Below are 15,443 nucleotides of genomic sequence, written 5' to 3' on the forward strand. Positions count from 1 at the left end.
GAACCGAGACCCAGTCCGAGTACGTACCATTAATAACCACCCTTTGTTTTCTATCACTGAGCCAGTTTTTAACCCTAGCTGGAAAGGGGCCACTCGCCTAGGGGTCAGACAGACTGGTGGGAGGGAGGAAGTCAGAGAGAGTAAGTGGAGAGCAAAGCTTAGGCAGAAGAGTAGTAGCTCCCAAAGAGTGAGGAGCTGGGAGTTGGAGCTCCCTGGGGAATTTTGGCTAGGTCGCGGATGGTGGTCTGGGACCGAAGGAGTCGGAGACCCAGTCGTAGGGTATTGGAGAAAGGTGCCAGGCTTAGTTTTGGTGAACAGGCGGCACTGGAGTACCTAGTAATCAAACCGGTACCGAGTACGGCGGGGTACTGGACCCTAGATCAGGGAGTAGCTTCACACAACCTGATAATTAACCTGTGGAGGATAGTCTCTTTATGAACTTTCCCCAAGAGTTTGGAGATCGAAGGCATCAACACAAAAATGGGGATAGGGCTTTCCAGCTTACGCGGCCCACTGAAATCCCAAGTGTCAGCCATCGAGAGCACAGCTTCACTACTTAACAGTGGGGAGCGGGACCCCGACAGCTTCAAGCAGAGGGGTCACACAGAACATCTAAAATACAGTGCATGGAGGCAAGGTACAGACCATCAGCAATACCAACGGGAGCGGACTCCTGGACAAGCTCCCCTGAAGTGGCAGCAGCACCCAGAGACTTGGTTTATCTTTGTGTCAGAGTCTGCTTTGCGGTCACATCACTACCAACACTGCCTGAGTGATTACTCTGTCCTCCCCTGCTTCCAACCTGCACCACGCTCCCCTGCACCTCCACCATCCAGAGTCCCTACCCGTGGAGGAAGCGTCATCTGGCTGCCCCACTCCATCTTCCCCGGGTACTCCCATCGGCAGCAGTGGTACTCCCCTTACCGTGAACCACGGCTGGCGTTACGAACTCTTATCCCCTGTAAATACCCCCTTTACATTTGAAGTGGCCGTGCGCCCCCGGGTCCGGACACCCTCAAGCCACAGCAACTCCCGGATCCGAGCGGTTCGACCGCTGCAGGGGCGGCACATTAGTACTGGAAAATTCTTATACAGTAAGCTCCCTCTTTACTAAAGTATTTATACTAAAGAGAACCTGATTTTTTTTAATTTATACAGTGTACCTCCTCCAATTGGCTCTGCTCCACTGAATCTGGAACAGTTTTTATTTTTCTTCTGTGCCCCTCTGTTCCAAATTTATGCCTCCTGATGATAAAGGTGCACATTTTTCCTTCACCCAACTGGGCGTACACCACAGAACTTTTTTGTGGGGGCATTTGCCTTTTGTGTACTGATGTTGGCCAATCAAAACACAGCTACACCCACAGAAGAGTTCTGTGGTACACGCCCAGTCGGCTGAAGGGAAAATTTGCTTCCTTATTTCCTGGGTGCATAACTTTGGCACAGAGCGACACAGAATAAAAAGAAAAACTGTTCCACAATCAGAAAAACAGCGGCAATTACAGGAGGTGCCAAGTTTAAATAAAGAGAAAAGACATATTTAAATCTATATGTAAGAAATTTAAAGATATTAGCCAAATAATTAGTGCACAATTTTGGACCTTGCCATGGTGAATATTCAATGTAATGTGGTTGAATACTAGCTCAGGTCCACTGACATGAATGGGGCTCAGCTGTAATAACGGACTCAATCAGTAGAGATCCAATGCTTTTTCAGAAACAGGAAGCCTCGTTTTTGTTTTTTTTTAATCCTGATCAACCCTTTCAAGTATAAATTTGTACAAAGCGAAGGATTATAAATCAATATTCCAGGATCATAAAAAAAACATTAGCAGACTAGGTAAAGTGGTAATGATCAAAAGGTCAACTTTATCGGGACATACCGGTAATCTGTCTACAAAGCTTTGACCTATTAATGTGATTGAGATTGAGCTGCAATAATAGTCCATGAACACAGGTGGCGCTGTTTCTTGGAAAAGGCAGACTTTTTCAGACATAGGATAGGATGTGGATAATTGTACTTACTAAGGCTAAGTTCACATGTCCAGTAATCATCCGTTAGATCGGATCCTGCACAGATCAGTTGGAAAAAATGTTCTGCAAACACAACTTTATTTTCTGTTGTTACATAACTGATGTCTGCATGATCCATTTTTTTTAACATTGGAGTCTATGGAGAACGGATCAGTTTTTTAACATGGGAGTCTATGGAGGACGGATCAATTTTTTTTAACATGGAAGTCTATGGAGAACGGATCCGTTAACGGATCGCTATTTATCTTCCATTTGAAACAGATCCTGTAAGAAAAAACTGATTTGTTACAAATGCAAGAGTAACGGATGACTGAATAGCAATCCATTAACGGATCCGTTTTCCATAGACTCCCATGTTAAAAAACCCCCGGATCTTTAACAACAGAAAAAAAAGTTGTGTTTGCAGAACTTTTTTGCCAATGGATTTCTGCAGGATCAGCTCTAACGGATGATTACAGGACATATGAACTCAGCCTAAAGGGTGCTTTACACGCTGCGACATCGCTAGCGATCTCGTTATCGATGTGACACGCCAGATCACAGATAAGATTTGCCGAAATCGCACATAGGTCATTTTTTGTAGCGCCGGTCACATGTGCTATCTCAGCAAATCGTATGTGCGATCTGGGGTGTTACATCGCTAACAAGATCGCTAGCGATGTCGCAGTGTTTAAAGCACCCTTTACACATATAGAGAAGTATAAGGCTATGTGTGCATGTTGAGTATTTGGTGCAGAAATTTTCTGCATCTGCTGGCAGAAAAATGCACCAAAAATGTGTTTTTGACACGTTTTTGGTACTTTTTTTTATGTATTTTGGTGTGTTTTTCAGAATGATGTCAATAAAAGGAAGGAGGAGGAGAAAACGCAGGAGACAACACACCAAAATACATGCTGCTGATTATTTTCTGCACCAAATCTGCAAGGAAAAAATAAGCAACATGTGCACAGCACTTCCGAATTCTCATCGGCTTTTCTGGCATAAGGATAGGCATGCTGATTTGTGACAAATCTGCACCAAAAAAAGCATAAAAAATGCAGTGTGTGCACATGGCCTAGCAGCAAATAAAGAAATACCAAGGTAGACTCTTACTCTTCAGACAAGAGGTCCTGCAGCAATTTGTTGCGGTCTCTAAAGCAGCCTAGGGAGTGCATACTTTCCAGCACATCAGGGTCCACATCCTCCAGCGATGGCAAAGACCCCATCTGCACCTTCCTGGGAACTGCCTGCTCTGGTTCTGGTTCATTCTTGCCCCCACTGTATTAAAAAAAAGGTCTGAACATCATGCATGTACACAATTCTCCATGTACACAGCCATCTGTCAATGTGCTATATGTACGCACTGTTGCCAACCATCTATCTGTCAGTAAGCTTAATATACACACACAGCAATCTGTCACAGACACTAATCTTCATTTACATGCATATCCTATTTACAGACACATTTATCTGTCATGGACAGCACTTCCCAGATGAACGCTGGTTCATATACAGAGATTTCCGTCATATATGACCGCGTCACCTGCATGCACTACAAATACAGCACATACACTCAGAATGATATCTGCCATGGTATAAATACTCACATGTACCAGCTGTGCTTCTGAATGTTTTCTAACTGCAAAGGAAAAAACATACAACTGACACATACTGCTATACGTCACCCATCCTAGCGCTAAGTGTGACGCTACACGAGGCGCCGCGCCAGCTCGTCATGTCGGTGCACACCTTATAGATAACTGAAGGAACTAGGTATACACAATAAAGACACCATTCTGATCACGGATGAGGTTGAAGCAAATGCACATGACAATCTAAGGCCAGTGCCTCGCGTGTAACTCGCGCGAGTCTCTCATGGTAGAACCCGGCATGGCCGCACACACTGCATACAGGAGCGTCTGAGCTGCATAGAGATACATGCAACCGACCTGCTCCTGTCAGGGGAGTGTGCGGCCAAGCCGGGTTCTACCATGAGAGACTCGCGCGAGTTACACGCGAGGCACTAGCAAGTGTGATTCTGGCCTAAAAGTAAATGTAGAACTACAGGTGCCACATATATTAGGATGAGCTGAATTTGGTAACTTCAAGCCTACCTCTACTCAGAAGTCAATTACAAGATATTAGGAACCCCCAACTCTCCATCCACTTGTGACTGAGATCATTAATAAAATTATTTCAGCCACCACCAGGAGGAGCTCACTACAAAAATGTATTCATTATAGACTTCAATGGCTACTCTATACATTTCTGTATATTGAGCTCACAAGTGGATGGAGAGCTGGGGATTCCTAATATCTTGTAATTGTTTTGTGAGTTTATTAATAAAATTCTTCCAGGCACCACCAGGAGGAACACACTGCAAAAAAGTATATAGTTCAATGTTTACGCTATACATTTCTGTACATTGAGCTCATAAGTGGATGGAGAGCTGGGGATTCCTAATATCTTGTAATTGTTTTCTGAGTTTATTAATAAAATTCTTCCAGGCACCACCAGGAGGAGCACACTGCAAAAAAAGTATATAGTTCAATGTTTACGCTATACATTTCTGTACATTGAGCTCATAAGTGGATGGAGAGCTGGGGATTCCTAATATCTTCTAATTGATTTCTGAGTTTATTAATAAAATTCTTCCAGGCACCACCAGGAGGAGCACACTGCAAAAAATGTATTTACAATATATAGTTCAATGGCCACTCTATACATTTCTGTTCAGTGAGCTCCCCCTAGTGGTGGCTGCAGATAAATTAATTATGTTGTTATTTTAGCTATGTGAAGGAAAACTGGGATTTTGGAGCGCTGCAATATGAAAACGGAGCTCTGATCCTTAGAAACAATTCTGAACCTAGGTAGAATGGATTTTTTAAAATTATTTGTTCCTTTCCTTGCCTAAAGCCAACTCAAATCACCATATTAGGCGTTAAATAAAGAAAGTCTCTGTGATTACTTATGCACCTGAGGAAGGGGATGGTCCATCCCTGAAACATGTAGTGCCTATTAAACCCTTCATGACCGAGCGATTTTCATCTTTTTTGCCCCCCTTCTTCCAAGAGCCGTAACTTTCTTTATTTTTTTTGTCAATTTTGCCATATGAGGGCTTTTTTTTTGTGGGACGAGCTGTACTTTTAAATGAAAAGAAAAGTTTTACCACACAGTGTACTGGAAAATGGCAAAACAAATTCCAAGTGTGGAAAAAATTGCAAAAAACAACAGTTTTGTGGGCATTTTATTTACAGTGTTCATTATATGGTAAAACTGATGTGTCAGTTTGATGCCTCAGGTTGGTACGAGTTCGTAGACACCAAACATGTATAAGTTTACTTTTATCTAAGGGGTGACAAAACTTTCAGAAGTTTGTCCAAAAAAAAGTGGCACACTTTTTGCGCCATTTTCCACGACCCATAGGAGTACTCATTTTTCGGGATATGGGGCTCATTGACTGCTTATTTTTTGCATCTTGAGATGACGTTTTTAATGGTTCCATTTCTGCACAGATGTGCTGTTTTGATCGCCTGTTATTGCATTTTGCGCAAAATTTGCAACAAGCAAAAAACTTAATTTTCGCTTTTTGAATTGGAATTTTTTTGCCGCTATGCCATTTACCGATCAGATTAATTGATTTTATATTTTGATAGATCGGGCATTTCTGAATGCGGCGATACCAAATGAGTGTATCTTTTTAATTAGTTTATTTCATTTTCAATGTGACGAATAGAAGGTGATTTGAACTTTTAGCTTTTTTTTAGTTTTTTAAAGCTTTTTTTGTACTTTTTTTTAATTTTACTAGTCCCCCTATAAGGATCAGCAGTCTGATCGCTTGTTCATTTCTGTTGGTCAGAGCTGCACAGCTCTGATCAGCAGAAATACAGCGTTCCTGTTAGAGTCACTGCTCTGCCGGCTGTAACAGGAACTACGTCATGATAGCGACATGAGTCATCACATGACCCGTCACTAACGTGGCAACCACCGACTCCCTGTGATCACGTCAAGTGGCTTTCAATGGCGGCGGGGAACGGCACCGCCGGCAGTGATTACCCCGACATGGTTTAGGATATACCAGGACGTCTTTGGTTGTGAAAGGGTTAAATACTACTCATCTGTTGGATTCTCTTCTGCATGCAGCGTAAGGTTTATTCGCCTTTTTTGATCGTTGTTTTGTCTGTGATTACTGAAACTGGCACAGCATGGCAGGAGGGATTATGGGCTGTGGAAGGGGTGAATATTCATTTTGCATTAACAGCCGATGCGCGACTATAAATTTTCCGGGGCTTATAGCAACACAACGGGGCAACAAAGAGCAATAAATGTTGCATATCATAAAAGGGCTGCCCAAACCCTATTTCAGGATACCAAAATGAACCGAAAATAGGGCTTATTTTTTGGAGTAGCGATTAAAAAAAAAAAGAAAAATCCTGCTTATTTTTGGTGCAAGTTTTATTTTGGGGGGAAATATGGCACTCCTTCATTTTAGGCCAGATATAGTTAATTTTCCAATTACTTGCAGCCTCTCGTACACAAGGTAGATACTGGATCTCCTGCAGGCAGTAGCCCCATTTTGCATGTCTTACTATGCTAAATTTTAATGATGGAGAATGGAGATGCTGATGGCAGCCTGACAACACAATGATGTAATACACAATCTCCATTCTAGTTAATTTAAGCTCCAAAAACCTGTCCTCAAGGCTGAAGAACTAATAATATCTGTCTCCAGCTGAAATGAATGTCAGGGTGAAGAGACTGCCTTTGATTCACTCCATATTACTCACCGTCAATCTCTTGATAGGATCCACCTCGATCATCCCACATAGGAGGTTCTGACAGTCGGGGGGAATAAAATGTGGCATATGGAAGACCCCTCGTTTTACCTTCTCTAGGAGCTGTCGTAGGTTGTCGTCATCAAATGGGAGAGCTCCCTGAAGGGAAAAAAAAGCAGTCATGGACTTGGCCAACAAGAACTAAACTCTGGAGATGCCACAATGCACTGCCAAGAATTAAGGCATCTGGAAGTAGGATCAACCCTCCTTAGCCATCTATATGGACATGCAGGTCATAGAAAGCCGAATAAAATGATCTGAAACCTTAATCTCTGGAATCTGAGGTCAAAAGGCCGCTTTACACGCTGCGACATTGCTCAAGCGATCTCGTTGGGGTCACGGAATTTGTGATGCACATCCGGTTGCTTAAGCGATGCCGTTGCGCGTGACACCTTTGAGCGATTTTGCAAAATCGCTCATCGGTGACATGGGGGTCCATTCTCGAATATCGTTGCTGCAGCAGTAACGAAGTTGTTCCTCGTCCCTGCGGCAGCACACATCGCTCCGTGTGACACCGCAGGAACGAGGAACCTCTCCTTACCTGCCTCTCGCCCGCAATGCGGTAGGAAGGAGGTGGGCGGGATGTTCGTCCCGCTCATCTCCGTCCCTCCGCTTCTATTGGGCGGTGGTTCAGTGATGCAGCTGTGACGTCGCTGTGACGCTGAACGAACTGCCCTCTTAGAAAAGAGCGTTTCGCCGGTCACAGCGACGTCCCAGGGCAGGTAAGTAGTGTGATGGGTCTGGGCGATGTTGTGCGCCACGGGCAGCGATTTGCCCATGTCGCACAACCGATGGGGGCGGGTATGCACGCTAGCGATATCGGTCACGATATTGCAGCGTGTAAAGCGGCCTTTATTCTAGAGAAATCTACATTTTAATTAAAATGTTAATGATGGCTGACTGAGTGTCTCTGCAGTAAATTACACAGCATTCATCTTCTTCAGGGAATGTTTAAAAGGGAATCTGTCAGCAGGTTTTTGCTATGTAATCTGAGAGCAGATTCCACCGATGTATCACTTACTGGTCTGTTGGGTGCAGTTTTGATAAAACCATTGCTTTCTCTGCTGCGGAACGAGCACTACTCTGAATGCTGAGCTTTGTATGTCTCTGCACCCACCAATGATTAGCAGATTTCTGTGTACACTGTGCATAGGCAGAAAGCTGCCAATCAGTGATGTAGGCAGAGTTACACAGAGCAGGAAGACTAGATGGCACAAGATATCTAGTCCTGTAGTGATAATCTCCTGCTGCTAAAATGATTGCATTTCTGCTGGAGAACGAGCACTACTCTGAATGCTGAGATCTGTATATCTCTGTCCACACCATTAGCATCTTTCTGTGTACACTGTGCATAGGCAGAAAGCTTCCAATCAGTGATGTAGGCGCAGTTACACAGAGCAGAAATACTGGATGGCATAAGATACTTACTCCTGTATTGATAATCTCCTTCTGATAAAATGATTGCTTTCTCTGCTGGAGAACTAGCCCTGCTCTGAATGCTGAGATCTGTATATCTCTGCCCCCACCATTAGTAGCTTTCTGTGTACACTTTGCATACATAGAAAGCTGCCAATTAGTGATGTAGGCGCAGTTACACAGAGCAGAAGGACTAGATGGCACAAGATACCTAGTCCTGTAGTGATAATCTGCTGATAAAACACTGATTTTCTTGAAACAACATACAACTTCGTAAGTGACACATCGCTGGAATCAGGGTCTCAGCCTGTAACACCTGAACACCTGCCATCTCCTATCTCAGTAATGGGAAAGTCTTCCCTGAATACAAAATTTACATCAGAATTGAGAATTTTGATAGTGACTGATCAATTCTGGCAGAAAGAAGCAGATTTGTCACATAAGATAGTTTACAAAGTTGCTTATTTTCACATGTACTATTGATTTATGAAATAAAAATTAAAAAGAAGGTTATGCTGCAAATTAGGAGATATTATTCAAATAATGGGAATTATCTTTTTATTTACATGTTGTCACGTCATGGCCAAATATTCCACCCCACAGGACTGGCTGTGTTTGGAAATGCAGTTACAGATGGGTATCTCTGGAAAACTGTTCCCTAGTTGTTTTCTAAGGGACCTTCTTGGGCGTACTTAAGTGTGTGTGTGTGTGTGTGTGTGTGTGCGTGCGTGTGTGCCTTTGCGCGTGTGGGGGGTAGGTAGGGGTTCTCTAGTACTCAGAACTCTTTCCACAAAATTTGGATAGAATTTAATGAATGCAATTCTTCCTGCTGCCACTAGAGGGACTTTAATAAAGCCCTATGCAGTGAGCGCCTCCTGGTGGTGGCTGTAAAGAGCAATAATTTTGCCATCAAATTTAGGATCATGTAAAGGGAAAAATAACTGCGATTCTGTATCAGTAAAAAAAAAGTTGTGATGCCTATAAAATAATTGAACCTAAATTGGATGCTTTTCACAACCTTCAATAATTCTTTTACGATGCCCAAACGCCAATCAGACCTATTTTGTATTAGCCACCCAAGTATGTCTCAAGATACCAGATATCATGTCCTTTCTCATCCTTGAATATGAAAAGTACTAGTAGTATCTGCTATACCACTCTAGGTCACAAAACTAAAAAAAAAAGAAGAAAAATCTGATGTTGTACATGGAGAAAGTTAGAAAAGTGAGTATAATGGGGCAGGAGGCTGTGGATAAGAATACTCTTGATCTGCGTCTGACACCCTAACACTTATGGAGTATAGCAGTGTAATCCACCGAATCCATCATTTACGTGTCATTTTGGAGGAGAGCTACGGTATGTGCGGACGGTCATTATGGTTGATCTTGTTTGTACTGCTCTATGGCATTGCAAGAAAATTACCGTTCCCCTGTATATACCGAACAATCATAACTGAGGATCTGTGAACCTGCGCCGTTTTTATGGGGACTAATATTGTTATGAGCTCTAAGCTTCCCGCGCTTCCCAGAAATACTCCGTTTCTACAGGACGCATAATGAGGCCGTTCATTGCTGATAAAAGTTATATCCAATAAACTACACAGAACAGCAAAAAAATAAACTTTTCAAACTTTATTATGATATTTTTTTTCCTGCCACAGCAGTATTCATAAAAGTGTTGAGTTGTGCTAGCACTGCAGTAATCTGTAGGGAGATGTAATGTGTCCACAGAGGAGACTGCAGAACAATCAGAGGTAAAGGCAGATAATTACACAATGTTCTGAAGCATCCGATGGTATACACTTGCATAGATGAGGTGGATTCTTCATAACGAAGCCTAGAATTTTGCCTGGTGTAGAGTCAAAAAAATGTATTTGTCGGATTAAAAAATAAGTTTTTGCACTAATAAATTAAAAGGCCCCATACACATTAGTTTAAAGTTGTCTGGAGGGTAAGCCACCAGAGAACTATGGCTTTGGCTGTCTTTATAGGGAACATAGAAGCGCTCAATTAAGACTAGCGTTCTTGAATATGGGGATGTTGGGAGAGATGTCCTGTGGTCCCCAACCTTTCTGACTATGACAGCAACATTCAGCTCTGAAAGAGGGTCATGAGCCACATCCAACTCTGAGAGAGTCACAGGCCACATCCAGCTCTGAGAGGGTCACAGGCCACATCCAGCTCTGAGAGGGTCACAGGTCACATCCAGCTCTGAGAGGGTCACAGGCCACATCCAGCAATGAGAGGGTCACAGGCCACTTTCAGCTCTGAGAGGGTCACGAGCCACATCCAGCTCTGAGACTGTCGATAGCCACATTCAGTTCTGGGAGGGTCGTAAGCACATTTAGCTCTGGGAGGGTCGTGATCCACAACTAGCTCTAAGAGAATCATAGGGCACATCAAGCTGTGAGAGGTTCGCGAGTCATATTCAGCTCTAAGAGGGTCGCAAGTCACATCCAGCTCTGAGAGAGTCGCAAGTCACATCCAGCTCTGAGAGAGTCGCGAGCCACATCCATCTCTGAGAGAGTTATGACCCACATTCAGCTCTGAGAGGGCCACGAGCCACATCCAGCTATGAGAGGGTGACAGGCCACATCCAGCTCTGAGAGGGTGACAGGCCACATCCAGCTCTGAGAGGGGTGCGAGAAACATTCAGCTCTGAGGGGCTTACGAGACACATTCAGCTCTGAGGGGGTTGCAAGTCACATTCAGCTCCGAGATGGTCGCGAGCCACATTCAGCTCCGAGATGGTTGCGATATACATTCAGCTCATAGAGGGTCACGAGCCACATTCAGCTCTGAAAGGGTCCCGAGCCACATTCAGCTCCGAGAGGGTTGCAAGCCACATCCACAGGAAATGTCATAAATATATAAAAGATGAGGGTCCCACCAATAGGACCTGCGCTTATCTTGAGAATGGGGTCCTGACTCAATGAAGAATGACAGCATCCAATAAAGGTTAATCATCCAGTATTCTTTATTCTGCCATGGTGAAACGTTCGACCTATATAGATCTTTTTCAAGTTTTGTTGTTTTTTTTTTAAACATTCTTGAAAAAGTCCTATATAGTTTAAAATGTTGCACCGTTGCAGAATAAAGAATACTGGATGATTCACCTTTGTTGGACATGGTCATTCTTCACTGATATATGGTAACTCCAAGTTGACTCCTTGGACATTGGACGTGCCTCCTTTGTGAGTCCTTAGTGGGTCCAGATTTGGTTCTTGAGAGGAGTGCTGCAGACTGCTCCTTTTCTTTTGATATGGGGCCCTGAATCAAACTGCAATAAGTGAAGAGGTGGTCAGAATTCCCACACAATTGAACAAAAATGTTGACCATCTCTTTACTGACAATGCCCCCTGACTGCTTATATTAGGCAGATGCAGGACTCATTGGTGGGACGTGCATGTGCTATACATTTACGGATTATTCTGTGGATCAATAAAAAATGTTCAAGATTGGAATTAAATGCATTTATCCATCATGTAATACCATCATGGAGGTGTCTGATTGTCTACAAATTTATCCTGGAGCTGGAAACCGACCCCAAACATGCAGCCAATGTCATTAAGAACTATCTTCAGTGTAGAGAAGAACAAGAAGTCCTGGAAGAGATGATCCAGCCCCACAGAGCCCTGATCTCAACATTATCCATTGTGTGGGATTAAATGAAGAGACACAAGGATTCACACAAACTTACATCCACAGAAGATCTGCGGTCACCTCTCCAAGATATTTGGGACAACCTCCCTGCTGAGATCCTTCAAAAACTGTGCAAGTGACGAGTGTACCTGGAGTAATTCACGCTGTTTTGAAGGCAAAGGGTGGTTGATTTGATTCAGATTTCAGTTTGTTCCTTCACTTTGTATTTTGTTAACTGATAAAAATAAACTCGTAACACTTCTATTTTTGGACGCATTCTTAAATTGCAGAATTTTTCACAGCTGTCTAACACCTTTGCACAGTACCTTATTTTTAGTAGATTCTTGTATAAATTGGTTAAAAAATATAAAATCTCACCACAAGTAAAGCAAATAAAATGACTCCACAGCTCCAGATGTCAGCCTTCCTGCCGTCATATTTCTCACCCTGCAACAGACATAATGATGAAATGGCAGTCCAGCAGTGCCCCCTAACGCTTATATCGGTAATGCACCTTCATGTCTGTCACATTATTGATTACTCACCCTGATCACTTCTGGACAGGCGTAATGTGGAGATCTGGAAGGAGGCAAGAACATGTAAAAGTTGTAAATACTGACATAATATAACCACCTGCTACTCTTAGTATGTGTCACACCAATACTTAAAAGCTGGTCTACTACCCGTCCTACATGTCCTTACATAAGCCATAGTGTATTCTGTTGTCTTCTGCTCCAGTTATGTCCATACTGTCTATCAGAGTACATCAGTTCAATATAATTCCCAATTAACTTCCACTACTTACCCACAACTGGTCTCCAACAAGCTGTCTCCGACCTGCAGAGAGGCCATCCCGAAATCTGCTATTCGGATATTGTTCTTTTCATCCAGAAGTAAGTTCTCAGGCTTTAGATCTCTGTGACTGATAAAGAAGGAGGGATGAACATTGATTATCTTAAGGCCTCTATATACATTAGACTAATGTTGGTCAAATCCACCAGTATCGACACTCTAATGTGTATGGGGGCACCGGCCAACTGATCGTCAAGGGATCGATTAACCGGGCATGTCAGAGTTTGGACTGCCAATCACCTTATTCTCCCATAGATAAGACACCAGCTAATGTGTCAACCAGCGTGTCTCTCATGGGGAAAGTGTGTGCTTCTGTATATGGGAAAGTTGGCTGAGATGGCCGTCGGTTGAAAGTGCATAATTCACCAACATCCATCTAATGTGTACGGCAGCCTTTAGTGCTCAATTATATAAGCTGACCATGGTCGTTAGATAACCGCCAACCGGCTATATACAAGTCATCTATTTAATGGCCTGTTTAGATAAGCCAACCAGAATGCTCTGAGCACAGAACAATCGTTAAAGGGAATCTGTCAGCAGATTTTTGCTATATAAGCTGAAGACAGCATGCTGCAAAGGTTAGAAAGCAAAAATCAACTATGTTCCTCTTATCTGTCTGTGAGCTAGTGTTTATCTAAACTACAGTGTTTATCCCTTGGTAATTAACTTTACTAGGACTAGCTAACTAATGCCCAGCAGTCTGGCACGCCCCCTGCTATGATTGACACCTCACAGTCAATGCACAATCTCTCTTGAGAACCTGGTGTGGGCGGGGAGCACAATCAGCTGTGGTGTGTTACTGGATCTAAATTCTTTGATTCTGTGAGAACGGCTGCACCCAGTAATCTAAGGCTATGTCCGCACGTTGCTCTTTACCTGCTTTTTACCTGCTTTTTTGCTGCTTTTTCAACTGCAGCGTTTAATGGCACAATGGTTGTGTTCTGCTTTTCAAGCAAAGTCTATGGGAATTTGGGTTTCTTGTCCGCACTATGCAGTTCAAACTGCAGCCTTTTTGTTGCAGAACTTTGGTCAAAAACTCAGCTTTGCAGTGCAAAACCCAAATGGCAAAAACAATTGACATGTCAATTGTTTTTGCCATTTGGGTTTTGCACTGCAAAGCTGAGTTTTTGACCAAAGTTCTGCAACAAAAAGGCTGCAGTTTGAACTGCATAGTGCGGACAAGAAACCCAAATTCCCATAGACTTGGCTTGAAAAGTGTGTCGCCCTGGGCAAGCCAGGGGACACAGATAACAACACACACGCACCCCACATTCCCTGCAGGTACACCAGCTAACCCAAAAATCCTTGTTGCCTTCCTCCAGAGGTTGATGGTGCACACCAGGGGGTGGGCCAGGCGGTTGGCTCCGCCCACCGAGGAGCTCACAACTCTGGAGGCGGGAAGAAACCAGGCAGTCGAGCCCAGGCAGGGCAAGAGTGAAGGAGTAGTCTAGACAGGGTTAGAGTAAACAGCTAAGTGAAAGTGAAGGAAGAAAGCAGTAAAAGAAAGAAAGCCTGAAGTTAGTCTGTGGCTGTGTGCCCAGACGGAGTCAGCAAGATCAGCAGACGGTGGTGAAGATCTGCAGTGGGACTGTCTGGAGGTTGCTGGAAGGGCCACGGAGGCTGTGTGTATCCGGGGGTCTGGAGCAGTATACAAAGGGCAGTCAGCACCAGAGCAGGGGCTTTCGGATCCCGGCAAGGCTTGGAGTCGCTGTAAATTGCTAAATCCGTTAGTGAAGGGGACGTAGATCCCCCAACAAGCAAGTCCTGATTGACGGCAAAGGTCCAACCACAACGGGGAAACACCGCCACCGCCAAGGCACCAGTTTCCCAGGGCCGGCGCCTGCGGGCAAAGTGTGGAGCTCCTCCGGCACAGATTGCAGTCGGGGAGCGGGTAACCGGTGTGAATCCACCGCTACCAAACAGACATTTCAAAGGTGCAGGGAAGAGACCGTCACCGCTAACTGCAGGGAACCGCAGCACCGTGAACCGTCCGAGGGACCCGTCCAACCAGCCGTTTGTTTACCGAGAACTGTGTCGTGTTTACTGGCTGAGTGAGTACCTCAGTGCCGCAAGGCACAGCGCTGCCCCTGCGCCCCTGCACCCCACTGGGCCCCGGGATCACCAACCCCTACCCACGGAGGGGCAACACAACAACTGGCTGCTCCGCATCACCATCCCCGGGATCCCCATATTGAGCAGCGGTGGTGAAATCACCACAACCGTGGGTGGCGTCACGAACTATAACAATCCCCACACCCAACCACAAAACACCCCCCTTTTCACTCACGGGCGAGGAGTGTCGCTCGAGAAACCCCGGGATCCGGCCCACAGCTCGAGCCACCAGGAGCAGCTGCCGGACCCGAGCAGAAGGGGTGAGCGCGGTGTGCTGACACCCTCCTCCCCGCCCGCGACAACTTGGCGCTGTGAACAGGATCCTACCGCTCTGCCGTCAGGTAGAGGTGCGCCTTGTTACCGCCGGAGGCATCCGGCAGGAAAATTTCAGAAGCCGCCATCTTTGGCGCGAAAAGTTCCCGCTCGAGCGTCTTCTCGAGCAGTAGAAGCGCGAAGGCCAAAACTCCGCCCCGAGAGAGGAGGGGCCGGAAAGAGCTAAGGGGGACGCGATGGCGGCTGGCGGCATGTAGTCGCGGATATAAAAGCAGGGACGCCAGGACCTTGCGAGCACACC

At 44.7% G+C, this 15,443-nt stretch overlaps 1 protein-coding gene across 4 annotated transcripts in view; it reads right to left on the bottom strand.

Annotated features, from left to right (window-relative positions):
- Positions 1-15,443, bottom strand: part of LOC142255423 (serine/threonine-protein kinase BRSK2) — a 253,854-nt gene that overhangs the window by 56,965 nt on the left and 181,446 nt on the right. For all 4 annotated transcript variants that reach the window (XM_075327037.1, XM_075327036.1, XM_075327035.1 and 1 more), the window contains exons 5-10: positions 12,711-12,827; positions 12,451-12,484; positions 12,284-12,352; positions 6,801-6,947; positions 3,621-3,652; positions 3,127-3,291 (exon numbers count right to left, since the gene is read on the bottom strand). In XM_075327037.1, the coding sequence (XP_075183152.1) occupies positions 3,127-3,291; positions 3,621-3,652; positions 6,801-6,947; positions 12,284-12,352; positions 12,451-12,484; positions 12,711-12,827 (564 nt within the window). The remainder of the gene's footprint in view (positions 1-3,126; positions 3,292-3,620; positions 3,653-6,800; positions 6,948-12,283; positions 12,353-12,450; positions 12,485-12,710; positions 12,828-15,443) is intronic.

This window comes from Anomaloglossus baeobatrachus, chromosome 10, assembly GCF_048569485.1.
Source record: "Anomaloglossus baeobatrachus isolate aAnoBae1 chromosome 10, aAnoBae1.hap1, whole genome shotgun sequence".
Lineage (NCBI taxonomy): Eukaryota > Metazoa > Chordata > Amphibia > Anura > Aromobatidae > Anomaloglossus > Anomaloglossus baeobatrachus.